Source organism: Tenrec ecaudatus, chromosome 7, assembly GCF_050624435.1.
Source record: "Tenrec ecaudatus isolate mTenEca1 chromosome 7, mTenEca1.hap1, whole genome shotgun sequence".
Taxonomy (NCBI): Eukaryota; Metazoa; Chordata; class Mammalia; order Afrosoricida; family Tenrecidae; genus Tenrec; species Tenrec ecaudatus.
The window spans coordinates 32,772,197-32,786,465 of NC_134536.1; the positions used below are offsets into that span (position 1 = coordinate 32,772,197).

Consider the following 14,269-nt stretch of genomic DNA (forward strand, 5'->3'; position numbering starts at 1 on the left):
TCATAATTCTGAGGAGTTTATCTTGCCTTGTCTCTATAAATATTTCTTCCAGTTTGTTTTAATATTTCTCTTTTTATAGACTCCTATGCAGATCAGGCAATCTGTTTCTGAAGTCACAGCCTTGGAAACCCTACGGAGTAGCACACATGGGATCACATTGAGTCAGCTATAACTCAGTGGAAACTAACATTATCCAAATTGACCATAACCAAAAAGTTGGCCGTTCAAATCTACCCACCGGCTCCTTGGAAGAAAGGCCTCCTGAAAAATCCGAGCCACTGAAAACCCTGTGAGTGCAATGTTGCACCGTAACATATGGGGTTATCATGCGTCAGATCAACTTGATGGCAACTGGGTTGTTATCTACGCTTTGGTCCTGAATACTCTCCTCTATTCGCCGTATTCAGCATCTTTTATGTTTTCTTCCCTCTCTCTGCTGCCATCTGATTTTCCGGCCCACTGAGTCATTCCTTATTTCTATCCACTCTCATTTTAATCACAACCTTAAGGATACTTTCCCAAACCTGATCTTTCATGTTTCTCATTGTTAACATCATTTCTGTCTTCTCCCAGAATATTTATGATGCTCATTTTAAATGATTGGTCTGCTGTTGTAATAGACTACTTCTGCTGGTGGGTCAACTGTCTTTCAGCAAATGATGTGCTCTTCGGGTATCTTGTGAGTGTGTATTCCCAAGAGTATTAGATACTCTGCCTAGAAAAATATATCAGGGCAGGTCCAAAGACCAGCCGCCACAATTTGTCTCAGGGCTTGGAGAGAGGGGAGGGAGGGAGGAAACCTGAAAGAGATACCAGAAGCACAGCCATTATGAGTCCTTCCCCTTCCAATGTCTTGTCAGTTCAGAGGTTTCACCCTCAAAGTTTCTCCCCAACTCCCTGAAACAAAGGAGCCTTTGGGGTTTAGGGGTACAGAAGTAGGGGGTGTTATGCCCTAGAGAGTCATCCCACGCCTGTTTTCCACAGGTCGCCCGCCCACCCGCAGGCTTTGTGCACTGGCCTGATTTTCCTCCAAAAAACGGCAGGCTCTGTGGGAGCAGCCCGCAACTGGATGGGACTCAAGGGACAGTTGTGTGAGTGAAGGGAATACAGAAAAGACAGACAGGAGCTGTGGGGTGCTCACCTCTTCCATGGAGAGAGAGAGAGAATACAGTCTTCCACCAACTTATATAGTCTCGGGGCATGCCATGGGGGGCTGGGGGGTGGGGGTGGCCTCCACCGCAGTTTCTTAGCCCTAGAGATCCCTGAACTCACGGGGGGAGGGGGAGCGGGGAGGAGGGGGAGCGGGGGGGGGGGGGGGGGGGAGTAACCTTACACCGTACTGGGGGCAGGTAGAGGGGAGTGACTGTGCCCTGAGCGGGGAGAGAATGACAACATGTCTGTTCTGATAGATAAAGGAAATGGCCGAATAGTGTCTATCATGTGCTTGCTTGTTAGAGGTTTCCTGAAGGTAGCACTGTAATGGGAGGATATTGTGGGGGTGATTTTTAATGAGGAGAAATTGACTGGGCCTGTTCACCAACTCACAAATGGCTTTTTTCATCCTGAGCACAGAGAATTTGTCTTCATATGCTCTCTTCCGGGTCTGTTTCCCACAATGCTCAAGCAGTCCTCGCCTCAGGTGTGGGCTGGTATTGATCATGCAGGGTGGGGAGGGAGTGGGGAATTTAGTGGGCAGAGGTAGTTCTATTAGGCGCTCGCTTCTCCCTTTCCCTTCCCTACTCTTCCTCCATTGATTTCTCTTTCAATCTCTTTTTCTCTCCCTGAAAATTAAATGCCTTTTCAATGGCTACATCTTTCTCTGACTGGGGTCTATCAGAAAACCTGTCATGTTCAAAGCTCTCTTCAGAGTCTCTGAAATAAGCCATGGAGGGAGACTCTCCACCTGAGTCTCCTCCCAAGCACCTGGCTTCATTCCAACATCTCCTTCGGGTGGTCTCTGCTGACTCCACAGCTGCCACTTCCCCAAGGATCTTGGCGTGCGTGCACGTGTGTGTGTGTGTGTGTGTGTGTGTGTGTGTGTGTGTGTGTACTCTGAGTCAGTCCTTTAAACCCAGAGAGTCCAACTAGTCCCTTCTGTTTCAACTCCCTGATGGTAATCTGTGTTCCCACCGGATATACTGAATCACAATCTACCGTGTCACAAGACCACCCAAATTATCTTAGTTTACACAAGAATCATGTGCACAACTATCAGAATCACCTGGAGATCTTGTTAAAAAGTAGATTCGAATTCATTGTACGTGGGCTAGACAGGTAGATTCTTCTCAGGGAGAGAATGGCCCTTCAAGGCCCTGTTTAGACCTCTTGGCATCACCTGCCTCGGACAAGGTTGATCGGTCCAAATAAAACGACCCCTGTGGGCCAGGAGGCCACAGAAAGGGAAGCAATATGAGAGCATGCGCAAAGGTGTTTTCATTTACAAGGTAGGATTTTTCTGCCGATGTTCACCTTTGTTCCTGGAGCACCTTTAGATAATTGATACCATTAAAACATATCCTCTCTTGGGATTTCACACTCAACAGCTGTCCCCTCCAAATCTTCGATGGCCGATGGCCTTCCTTCTATCATCTGTCCCGTCCTCCCTTTTCTTCCTTCATCCTTTTCCCCCCCACCCCCCTCCTCAGCATCTTCTTTGGATTACACTACAGGATTCTTATGGAGAGATTTTGCCATCACTAAAATAAGGCCTACTGGTTAAAGCAATATAAAAAGCCTATTGGTTAAAACAATATCGTTATTTGCTCTGAAATACCAACCTTCATAGGATTCTAAGAAGCAAGAAATGCTGGATTTGAAAGCACCTCCTACTTAAACTAGAGCTACATTCAGAGGAAAGCAAGACTCCATTAAGCATTGAGATAGTTAATGTTTATTGTTCCAACCTGGCCAATAAACACATGTGGGATAATTGAAGGGCCCAGAGAGAAATGGCTAAATGGCTCGGTGAGCCTCACCTTTCAAGTTCTCAGGTCTCTTGCTTTGTGAAGGTTGGACCAGGGTGCAGCTGCCTTAGTCAGTTCCCTGCTTCATCTGGCAAGGCTCACTTTCTGCAAGACTTCCCCAAGGAGAAGCCACTTGGACCTACCCCAATGCAGCCTAGGCTGCTGGAGCAGCCATGTGGAGACCCCTGCCAGCACTGAGATGCTTACATGCTCACTGACTCAGCTTTCTTCCTGCAGCGGGCATAGTTGTGTGTGTTTTGTAAGATGGAGGAAGACTTTGTGGATTGGTGTCGGACATATGGGCTAATGTTGGACTTGTGGGCTTGGGCAGCAATGGGTTGGGATGTTTTCTTGATGTGCACTTACCCTTCATATAAAACTCTCTTATACATATGAGTTTTTGTGGATTTTTTTCTCTAAAATACCCAGACTAACACAAGCATCCTTAGAAATACAGTTGCTCAGGAAACTTCTGTGCCTATTAAGCATGTTTATGATTTCATCAAATTCCTCTGAAAGTAGGAATCTAGAAGCCTTTTCCCTGGGGTGTTGCAGCCGCGAGATCACATTTCTTATAACCCACAATCAATTTTCCATTCCTGGGTGTTACTTAACAGACACGGGAACAATCCTTCACCTAGCTATGCAGGGAGATTTAGGCACTGCAATGGAGCAACAGAAAGCAAGAAGCGAGTGCAGCTGAGGAGTTATGGAGGGTCTTTCTAAGGTCCACAATGCTTGGATTAATAACTAAACATACAAAAGGAGTATCGTGAATGCCAGGCAAACAATGTCAGGAATGATATTATACACACAAACTAATCCACACACCCTTAAAAAACAAACAATCTAAACCTCACACCAACTCCCAACTATCAAGTTTATTTGGAGGGGGGGGGCGTTGGGGGGTGAGGGTGGTGATAAGGCAAAACTTTAAATAATATATATTTTTTGGTGTTTTCTTTATATCCTCTTTTTTAAAAATCATTTTATTAGGGGCTCATACAACTCTTATCACAATCCATACATACATCAATTGTGTAAAGCACATTTATACATTCATGGTCCTCATCAATCTCAAAACATTTGCTCTCCACTTAAGTCCCTGGCATCAGCTCCTCATTTTCCCCCTCCCTTCCTGTTCCCCCTCCCTCATGAGCCCTTGATAATTTGTGTTATTATTTTGTCATATCTTGCACTGTCCGATGTCTCCCTTCACCCACTTTTTTGTCCCTCCCTCAGGGAGGAGGTTATATGTAGATTCTTGTAATCGGTTCCCCCTTTCCAACCCACCCTCCCTCCACCCTCCTGGTTTTGCCACTAACATCTCTGGTCCTGAAGGGATCATCCGCCCTGGATACCCTGTGTTTCCAGTTGCTATCTGTACCAGTGTACATCCTCTGGTCTAACCAGATTTGTAAGGTAGAATTAGGATCATGATAGTGGAGGGGGAGGAAGCATTAAAGAACTAGAGGAAAGTTGTATGCTTCATTTTTGCTACATTGCACCTGACTGGCTTGTCTCCTCCCTGAGACCCTTCTGTAAGGGGATGTCCAGCGGCCTACAAATGGGCTTTGGGTATCCACTCTGCATTCTCCACCTCATTCACAATGGTATGTTTTTTTTTTGTTCTGGTGATGCCTGATACCGGATCTCTTCGATATCTCGTGATCGCACAGGCTGGTGTGCTTCTTCCATGTGGGCTTTGTTGCGTCTGAGCTAGATGGCCGCTTGTTTACCTTCAAGCCTTTAAGACCCCATACACTATATATTTTGATAGCCGGGTACCATCAGCGTTCTTCACCACATTTGCTTATTTACCTGTTTGTCTTCAGTGATCATATCAGGGAGGTGAGCACACAATGATATGGTTTTTTTTTTGTTCTTTGATGCCTGATTACTGATCCCTTTGGCACCTCGTGATCATGCAGGCTGGTGTGCTTCTTCCATGTGGGCTTTGTTGCTTCTGAGCTAGATGGCCACTTGTTTGCCTTCAAGTGTTTAAGACTCGATCTTTTTTGACAGCCGGGCACCATCAGCTTTCTTTTCCGCATTTGCTTATGCATCCACTTTAAATAATATTTATTAACAGTGGCAGATCCACACTTACCAGATGAATAAACATCATCATAAAGCAATCCGGGCATTAAAATGGTAAGTATATGGTCATCTTGACCTACCATTCATTGCTGAGTGGATGCTGATTCATGGCAACTCTAATGGACAGAATGGCACCCCCTTGTGGGTGTCTGGCATGGTAAATCTTTACTGCAGAGTAGAAAGCCCCATCTTTCTCCCATGGAGTGACAGGTAGTTTCCACCCACAGCATCACCCACTACACTCCCTGGACCCCTCTCACCCCACTTGTTAGATGCCGTTGAGTCAGCTCTGACTGTGGACAGCAGGAGGAAACACTGCCCAGTCCTTTGCCAGCCCCACAATTGTGCTATGGTTGAGCCCACTGTTGCAGCCACTGTGTCAATCCATCTCATTGAGGGCCTTCCTTTTTTCACTACCCCTAGAGCCCCCCACCCCTGTGCCAAGCATAATATCCTTCTCCAGGGACTGGTTTCTCCTGATAACATGTCCGAAATACTTGAGAAAAAGTATCGCCATCCTTGCCTCTAAGGAGCATTCTGGTTGTACATCTTCCAAAACAGATTTGGTTTTTCTTTAGTAAATTCCTGGTACATAAAATATTCTTTACCTGCATCATCATTCAAGGGCATCACTTTTTTTTCGCTCTTCCTTATTCAATGCTCTGCTTTCCCCTGTGTATGAAGCCATTGAAAATACAATGGCTTGGGGCAGCCGCACCCTAGTCTTCAAAGTAACATCTTTGCTTTTCAGTACTCTAAAGAGGTCTTGTGCAAAAGATTTACCTAGTGCAACATGTCTTTGGATCCCTTGAGTGCTGCTTCCATGAGCAGGGATTGTGGAGCCAAGCAAGGCAAAATCCTTGACAACTTTAACCTTTTCTCCATTTATGATGATGCTACCTATTGGTCCAGTTGTGAGGATTTGGTCCTCTTTACATGGAGTTGTAATCCATCCTGAAGGCTACAATCCTTGTTCAGCAAGCAAGGCTGTGTCATATGCACACTGGCACTTCTAAATACCTGTAGCCATCAAGTCTATTTTGACTCATAATGACGCTATAGGACAGAGTAGACTTGCCCTATAGGGTCCCCAAGGCTATAATCTTTGTGGAAGCAGATCCCAGAGAGGCTGTTAGACACTGATTCTTTGGCCAGCTTCCTGGGACCTAGCCATTTCCCCACGAGAGCTCCTTCCACTCCTAAATACCCATCATCAAATATGTGAGAGATGCGAATCTTATCAGAACCAGACAGCCATCTGGCCTCAAGGGTCCCATGCTCCATTCTCAGCAATCTTGACAAGGCATCGGGCACATCACCCAATTTTAATTTAAAGGCTGAAACTGGAGGGAGAATCGGAACATCACGAACGCACGGTTTTGAGCATGGTACTTGGGCAGGCAGGCTTGTAATGGAAACAACACTGCACAGTCGGAAAAGTAAGTGTGACGGGGCCAGCAAGAAGAGGGCGACAGAGGACGGAAAATTTTGCCAAAGGCCATCGTTCGTTTCTGAATCGAGTTTAAGCAGACAGTGGCAACCCTCCATATGCTCCTCAGATGCACACGCTGCGAGTCCTGTCCCCAGTGGCATTTTGCATCACAGAATGCATGGCACTGCTGCTGTGAGTTTTTTCTTTCTCTTTCTTTCTTTCTTTCAACGTTTTATTAGGGGCTCATACAACTCTTGTCACAATCCATACATACATCAATTGTGTAAAGCACATTTGTACATTCATTGCCCTCATCATTCTCAAAACATTTGCTCTCCACTTAAGCCCTTTGCATCAGGTCCTCTTTTTTTCTCCCTCCCTCCCACTCCCCGTCCCTCATGAGCCCTTGATAATTTATAAATTATTATTTTGTCATATCTTGCCCTGTCCAATGTCTCCCTTCACCCACTTTTCTGTTGTCCGTCCCCCAGGGAGGAGGTCACATGTAGATCCTTGTAATTGGTTCCCCCTTTCCAACCCACTCTCCCTCTACCCTCCCAGTATTGCCACTCACACCCCTGGTCCTCAAGGGATCATCCATTCTGGATTCCCTCTGTTTCCAGTTTCTCTCTGTGCCAGTGTACATCCTTTGCTCTATCCAGACTTGAAAGGTAGAATTCGGATCATGATAGTTGGGGGAGGAGGGGCCGCGGAAGTAAGCATTTAGGAAGTGGAGGAAAACTGTATTTTTCATCGGTGCTACATCACACCCTGGCTGACTCATCTCCTCCCCAGATCCCCTTGCAGAGTTTCTTTCTGTCTTTGAAGCTAAGTGCCTAACCGTTTCCTGGCTGCTCCTGCATTTTATAACAATAACAGAGCGAGCGGTGGCAAGAGTGGTACTTTAACACAAAAATAAATCCCCTGCCATGCAGTCAGTTGCGACTCAGAGAGGCTCCTTATTTATAGTTCTCAGATTGAGGCCCCTTAGAGGAGCATCTTCCCCTCTCTTGGAGCGCGCTGGGGGCCTAAGCGCCCAATCCTGCAGTCAGCAGTTCAGCCTTTACCCATGGCCGCCAGGCTCCTCCTCCAACTACCGTTAGCACCTTGAGACTTGCTCTGCGCTAAGCATCATCTGAGGGGGCTTCCGAGGTTGGTGGAAAAATTCCAATCTCTTCTCATTCCATTTCTGCCGCGAACGTTTTGAACATTCCAAAGTGTTTTAGGTAGATTTTTTTTTCCTTCTTCTATATGTATGAATTCAGGGTTTTTAGAATTTTAGTAAGGTACAGAGGAGCCATGGTTGTGCACGGTAAAATGAGCCTAAAGCTCAGTGACTCAATGGCTCCGTTGGAGAGCAGACCGGCCCATCTGTTCCCACAAATGCGCAGCCTCGGAAACCCGTGGGACAGTCCTAGCCCACCTGCGGGTCTCTGGGAGTCTGACTCCGCTGGGTAGCACACAATCACAGCAAGCGAGCGTATGAGCTAAGTAGTGCGGGGCACGACCAGCAAGATCTGAGGTGACACACTTTAATCCAATACATTTTTATCTTCAGTGAAATGAATATTTATACTACATCGGATAGAGACTGCAAGTAGCTTCAAATCTAGCTAGTTTTTATTTAATGTCAGACTTTCTATTTGCAGAATTATTGGCCAAAATCGTTGGATACTTTAACATTTGCTTCTTTCGGGACTCTTGGGTGACTTGGAGAACCAGCATCTTGACTAACTCTTTAATTCAATATGAAAATAAGATTACTCAAATTTCAGTGGCAAGCCTACTAAGGAAGGGCCTGTCTACTTCTAATGCATGCTTAGTCCTTAGTGCAGTCTGTTACGGTTCCAGCTCAAAGTAAAGAGCGGGCCCAGTCCCTCCCTTCTGTAGGACTCGTGACTCTGACCATTTCCCCACCCACGGGGAGAGGCTCTCACAGCACCCATCTCCTCCAGAAGCTACCGCGCTTTCCAGGGAAAATGACCCAGGCTAAAGTGGCCTGCCTTACGTCCTTGCCTCCGGTCTTTTCCAGGTCTTAGCTCAGTCATTTTTCTCTTTATTATTAGCCCGTTAATGCCTTCAAGTGTGTGTGTGTGTGTGTGCAGAGTACATACACACATCTATATGGATATGTGTACATGTAGCTATATACACAGGCATGGTGCCATAGATAGATAGACAGACAGATAGATGTGGTTACATATTGGGCTGCTAACCACAAGATCGGCTGTTCAAAGCCACCACTGGCTTTGCAGGAAAAAGATGAAGCTTTCTACTGATTTAAAATCTTGGTAACCCACAGGGGCTCTTCCACTCAGTCTTATAGAATTACTGTGAGTCAGAATTGACTTGATGGCCATGAATTTGGTTTTTGATTTTTAAAACCTTTTGCGTAATACTTAGTATTTTCAGGACTTGAGATTTAGTGTATAATTTGGACTAGAAAGAAGACAACTATATAGAAAAATTCTGTTTGTGAAATATCCCACACAATTTAGGCTGAGAATATTTGATAAAAAGTGCTTGTTTTGTTTTTGCTTTATTTGGGGAAGATCTATCATTTAAAAAAAATCATTTTATTGGGAGCTCATACAACTCATCACAATCCATATATACATCTATTGTGTCAAACATTTTTACATTTGTTGAAATCATCATTCTCAAAACATTTTCTTTTTACTTGAGCTCTTGGTGTCGGCTCCTCATTTCCACCCCTCCCCTCCCTCAGGAACCCTTGATAATTTATAAATTATTATTATTTTCTCATGCCTTACACTCTCCGATGTCTCCCTCCATCCACTTTTCTGTTATCTGTTCCCCAGGGAGGAGGTTATATGTACATCATTGTGATCTGTTTCCCCTTTCTCCTGCACTTTCCCCTGACCTTCCTGGTATCTCTACTCAATATTGGTCCTGAGGTTCATTTGTCCTGGATTCCCTGTGTTTCCAGCTATGATCTGTACCAGTGACATCCTTTGGCCTAGCCAGATTTCTAAGGTAAGAATTGGGATCATGATAGTGAGGGAGGGGTGGAAGCATTAAAGAACGAGAGGAAAGTTGTATGTTTTATCGGTGCTATACTGCACCCTGACTGGCTCATCTCCTCCTCGTGTCTCTTCTGTAAGGTGATGTCCAGTTACCTACAGATTGGCTTTGGGTCTTTACCCTGCACTCCCCCTCATTCACAATGATATGATTTTTTGTTCTTTTATGTGAAGATCTATCACTTTTATGGTACATATAATGTTGTATTTTTTCTTTAGTCTTAAGGATTTTTCCTCTAACAGTGCAATACAAATATTTTTATAGTCAGAGTCATTTTCCATCTCTGAACACATTTATGATCATTGAGCAAGTTTTATCTTTTTTATTTTTAGAATCATTTCAAAGGATCATCCAAAAGACTTTTGCATGTTCTCCTAGATTCAGCAACTGCTAACATTTTATAGTTGTTACATTTGGACAATCAGTACCTCTCCCTTTGCCCTAGGCTGTCCAGTCTGGTCGCCACTAGCTGTTTAAACCTGAAATGTGACTAGTGTGACTAAGGAACTGTAGTTTAAATTTTATTTAATTTAAATAGAAATTAAAAGAGCAATTCCAATACACTTATTAGAAAAAAATTTAAGTATATTTAGAACACCTTGGTTACACGAAAAAATATACTTTTTCAAATTGTTCATTTTATGACATTGAAAAAAAAGAGCAAATATTTCTGGTAAAAAATTAGCAACCAATAGAAATGTGCTGTAAAGGTATAGTGTATATTCTATTTCCAAGTCTTAATTCAATAGATATAATATCTCATTAATAATTTTATACTGGTTATAGGCTGAAATGAAAATATTTGTGGCAAAAAGAAAATATTTGTGGCCTACTGGGTTAAATAAACTGTTATGAAGTGACTGTCACTTGTTTGATTTGACGTTTTAAAATGTGGCTACTGTATATTAACTAGCTAGTTAATCTTCTTAGGTTATGTAATCTCTACAAACTAAAAAGAATGAGGTTTTAAAACAGTATCAAAGAAGGAGTTGGGACCAAGGTCAGCCTACCACTATGTCTAGAAACCCAAATACGACCTTAATGCCTAACCTCTGGACTATCAGGCACCCTTGGTATGTCTCAGTGGAGATAACAGGATGAAAGGAAATCTTGCTGTTTATGATCAATGAGTTTCCTTGCAAAGGGCTTGGAATGATATCTGTGCTCAGTAATGGGCAATACAAGGTACATAGTGGTAACCATGACATTTGGAATATTAATAGTGAGGGTAAATTTTTCTGCATAGCCCATATTTCACTCCACAGATTACTCCGCTAGAGGTTTCAGAAAACGTGCCCTATGACAAGTAAGTCAGGAGCCCTGATAAGGCAGCAGCTAAGCACTTGACTTCTACTGAGAAAGGCCATTGGGTCAAATCTACCTGCTCCCTGGGAGAAAGGAGGGGGCAATCTGCTTCCATAAACATTTACCCTGGGGCAGTTGCTGGGGCAGGTCCCACTCTGTCCTAGAGGGTCACTACGAGTTCCCGTTGACCCACAAGCACACAACAGCAACAAGAACAAGAAGAGTAACAACGAACTTCCATTAAAAAGAGCACTCTGTCTTCTGATTACTTAGGAAGCAAGAGTGGTTAATACTTGGGCAACTTGCCGAATGCCATCACATCCACAGGGTAGAACTGCCTGGGTGGGTTTCTGAGACTGGAAATCTTGACGGGATTAGAACGTGCTACCTCTCTCCCCTGGAGCTGCTGGTGCTTTCCAACGACTGACCTTGAAGTTTGCAGCCCAACATGTAACCCAGCATTGAAATGTAAGAAGGTCAACATAGCATACGTGTATTCATATCTTTGCTGCATCGTCTGGCATTTCTGAGGTGGATGACTGGGTTGAGCTCCATTTTTACCAAAAAATGACTCAAAGGGAAATCACATCATATGGGAGGTAAGAGGGAGTCTGGATAAGAAAGAGACCCATTTAGATTTAGGACAGAATTCATCACAGTGGCCTAGGAAACAGAACTGAGGGGAGCCATCCATCGATGTCTAGATTATTGGTCATGCAGACAAACCTCCTTTTTCTCATACTTTATTTTGTTTAGCTTCTTGTACCAGTAAATGAATCCTATTCTCCTGTAAAAAAAAAAAAATAAAATAAAATGTGGCTACTATAATATTTAAGAGGAGCCCTGGTGACATAGTGAACCACATGGTCACCAGTTCAAAACCACCAGCTGCTCTTTGGGTGAATTCTCTATTTTCATAAAGACATATGCCTGGGGGGGGGGGGCGGAGATATACTCCTTAGAAAGTACTAGGAGTTTTTCTACTCTGTCCTATAGGGTCACTATGAGACAGATTTAACTCAAAGCAGTGAGTTTGCTTGGACTTTTTAAATTTTTAAAATGTTTAAATATTTAAAATTACATGTGTCTCAAACTATATTTCTATTGGAAAGTGCTGCGCAGCCCCTCAGCTTGAGTTGTAAATATCCTACTCTCTTGTCCCTCAATATTTTAGCAGGCATTTTCTAAGTGGCAAAAAGACATTTACATAATCACTATGATACAAGTTTTCCGTGTGCCTCGGGTTTGATGTAGAAAAGAGAAATGGGTCTGTGATTTGATACTGACATGTTTTTAGCAAGAATTTGACTAGAGGTAAAAAATGGCATCTACAGAATTTGCATTCCCTGCAAAGTCAAGTATTCCGCAGTGGAGAACTGTGGGCCTATTTTCTTAATAATAATAATAGATAGATAGAAATTGTTCTCCTGGATCTGAAATTCTTTAGGAAGGCAGCAACTTGGGAGTTTTGTAGATCAACTGCAATCTCTGCCCATGTTGCTTATCAACATAGTCATTCTCAAAGAGAATGCATTTGAAAAATCACTTGTGAAAAAACAGAAGGCGGCAGAGTTGAGGAGAGAGAGGGGGGTGGGGTTCTGGTGTATTTTAAGTTTCTGAGTCGGTTGCATCTGATGCTGGTGCATTGCTCTTCTTGTGACTTATGATAAGGAGCCTGGGTGTCACGAGTTAACCCACTAGCCACACGGCCGGAGAAAGTGGAGGCCATTTGCTCCTGTGAAGACTCACAGCCTTGCAAACCTATGGTCACTCTGAGCCGTAATAGGGCGCCCTGGTGGCAGTTCAAAACCACTGGCCGCCCCGTGGGGGGAAGCTTGGGCTTTCTACTCCTGTAAAGGCTTACAGGTCCGGAAACCCTCAGAGTTGCCGTAAAGGAGAATTCACTCGATGGCAGTGAGCTTGGTTTCTTTAGCTCGTTCCTCTTCCTTTTGCTGTCTTCAAAATCGCTGATCCCAGCTCTCTCCTTGGTAAAAGGTTTTGTTTCTTTGCATTTGAGAAGCACAGAGAAAGCTGGGCCTTCTATTCCACTCTTCTGGGAGCCTCCACTTTCGGCTCCCACTCTTCTTCTTTGGTGGGGCTTTCACCCACCCCTCCTTCTCTCCGGGAGCCCCACCAGTATTTCCTGTAGTCACAAAGCAGCCATGACCATTTGCCTCTCTCCTTCCTCAGGACGTTTCTCCCAGGGCTCTGGTTTCCATGTAATCTCAGCGGCTGCAGCCTCGACCCACACTGCTGCTGCGTCACCACGGCCAGGGCCCCTCACAGAATGTCGTGCATGCCAGCAAAGGACCGCTCTCCAAGTTTTTCCCCAAGTGTGTTTGTGGGCACCTCCGAGAAAGCAGGAACATGGGAGGCAGCACTGAGTTTAGGTGCCAGGTATCAAGAGTACAGCCTTTGTTCTTGGCAGCTATTTAGCCAATGAAGGTGGAGGGGGCAATGGGACACCCATGGAGTTGCCCGAGTCAGAATCGACTGGACAAGTAACAAAGAACCTTGTGGAGGGTCTTCCTTGTCTTCAGGGTTCTGGAAGCTCGATCCTGTTGTTGGACCCTGGGCCCAATACAGTTCTGAAGAGAAGTCATAGAAGAGGAAAACAGGCAAGGTCAGGTAGATAGTGTGCTTTGTTTCGGTGAAAGCGTGGGGATTTCCTGAGGGGTCAGAGGCGTGTGTACTGTGACTATGGCCCCTGCGTTGCCATAGGAGAACTCTGCAGTCATCTGGGGTGACTTCCAAGACCCAAGGTTAAGTGTTGAGTCTAAGGCAGGTCTGGAAAGGGCTCACACTGAACCCGCGGCCTTGGATTTGATCCGGACTCGGAGTGGCCCTCTAGGGTCTCTGAAGCTGTCCATCTTCCTGGGAGAAAAATGCCTCCTCCTCCTCCTCCTCCTCCTCCTCCGGTAGGGAGGCTGGCAGGTTTAACCCAAGGACCGAACGTCTTTCGGATAGCACAACCAGGCCTCCTAGCAAAAGGCCCAGCACTAAATATCTTAGGTTTTGCTTGTGATGTTGTCGCTGTTACAACGATGTCTCTGTGCTGCTGTATTCAAATGCAGCCATGGCCAATACGTCAATGAATGGGCGTGGCTGTGTTCCAGTAAAACGCCACAAAAACTGGCTATGGGTCACTCCTGCTCTAAGGCAAACTGTAGCTTCGAATTGTATGCGTATGTGTGTGTGTTGCGCGTGTATTTAAGGACTTCTAATACTCTTCCCTTCATCCTGGTTGCCAGAAAGCCGGCATAGCAAACACCTGGCCATGTCACCCCTGGTCTGTCACCCCATGTCACCTGCCCAGTCACCCCTGGTCTGTGGCCGGACCCTGGAACACATCGCGTTCTATGGAGTGGGCCTGACCGAGGCCAAGACAGCAGGACTACTGAGCAGTCAGCTGGGCAAGGGCTGA

General features: G+C 44.9%; 1 protein-coding gene across 1 annotated transcript in view; it reads left to right on the forward strand.

Moving 5' to 3' along the window:
* The window catches only part of MAP7 (microtubule associated protein 7), a 178,039-nt gene extending 163,770 nt beyond the window's left edge, over positions 1-14,269 (forward strand). The window contains exon 18 of the mRNA XM_075554227.1: positions 14,097-14,269. Within this exon, the coding sequence (XP_075410342.1) occupies positions 14,097-14,269 (173 nt within the window). The remainder of the gene's footprint in view (positions 1-14,096) is intronic.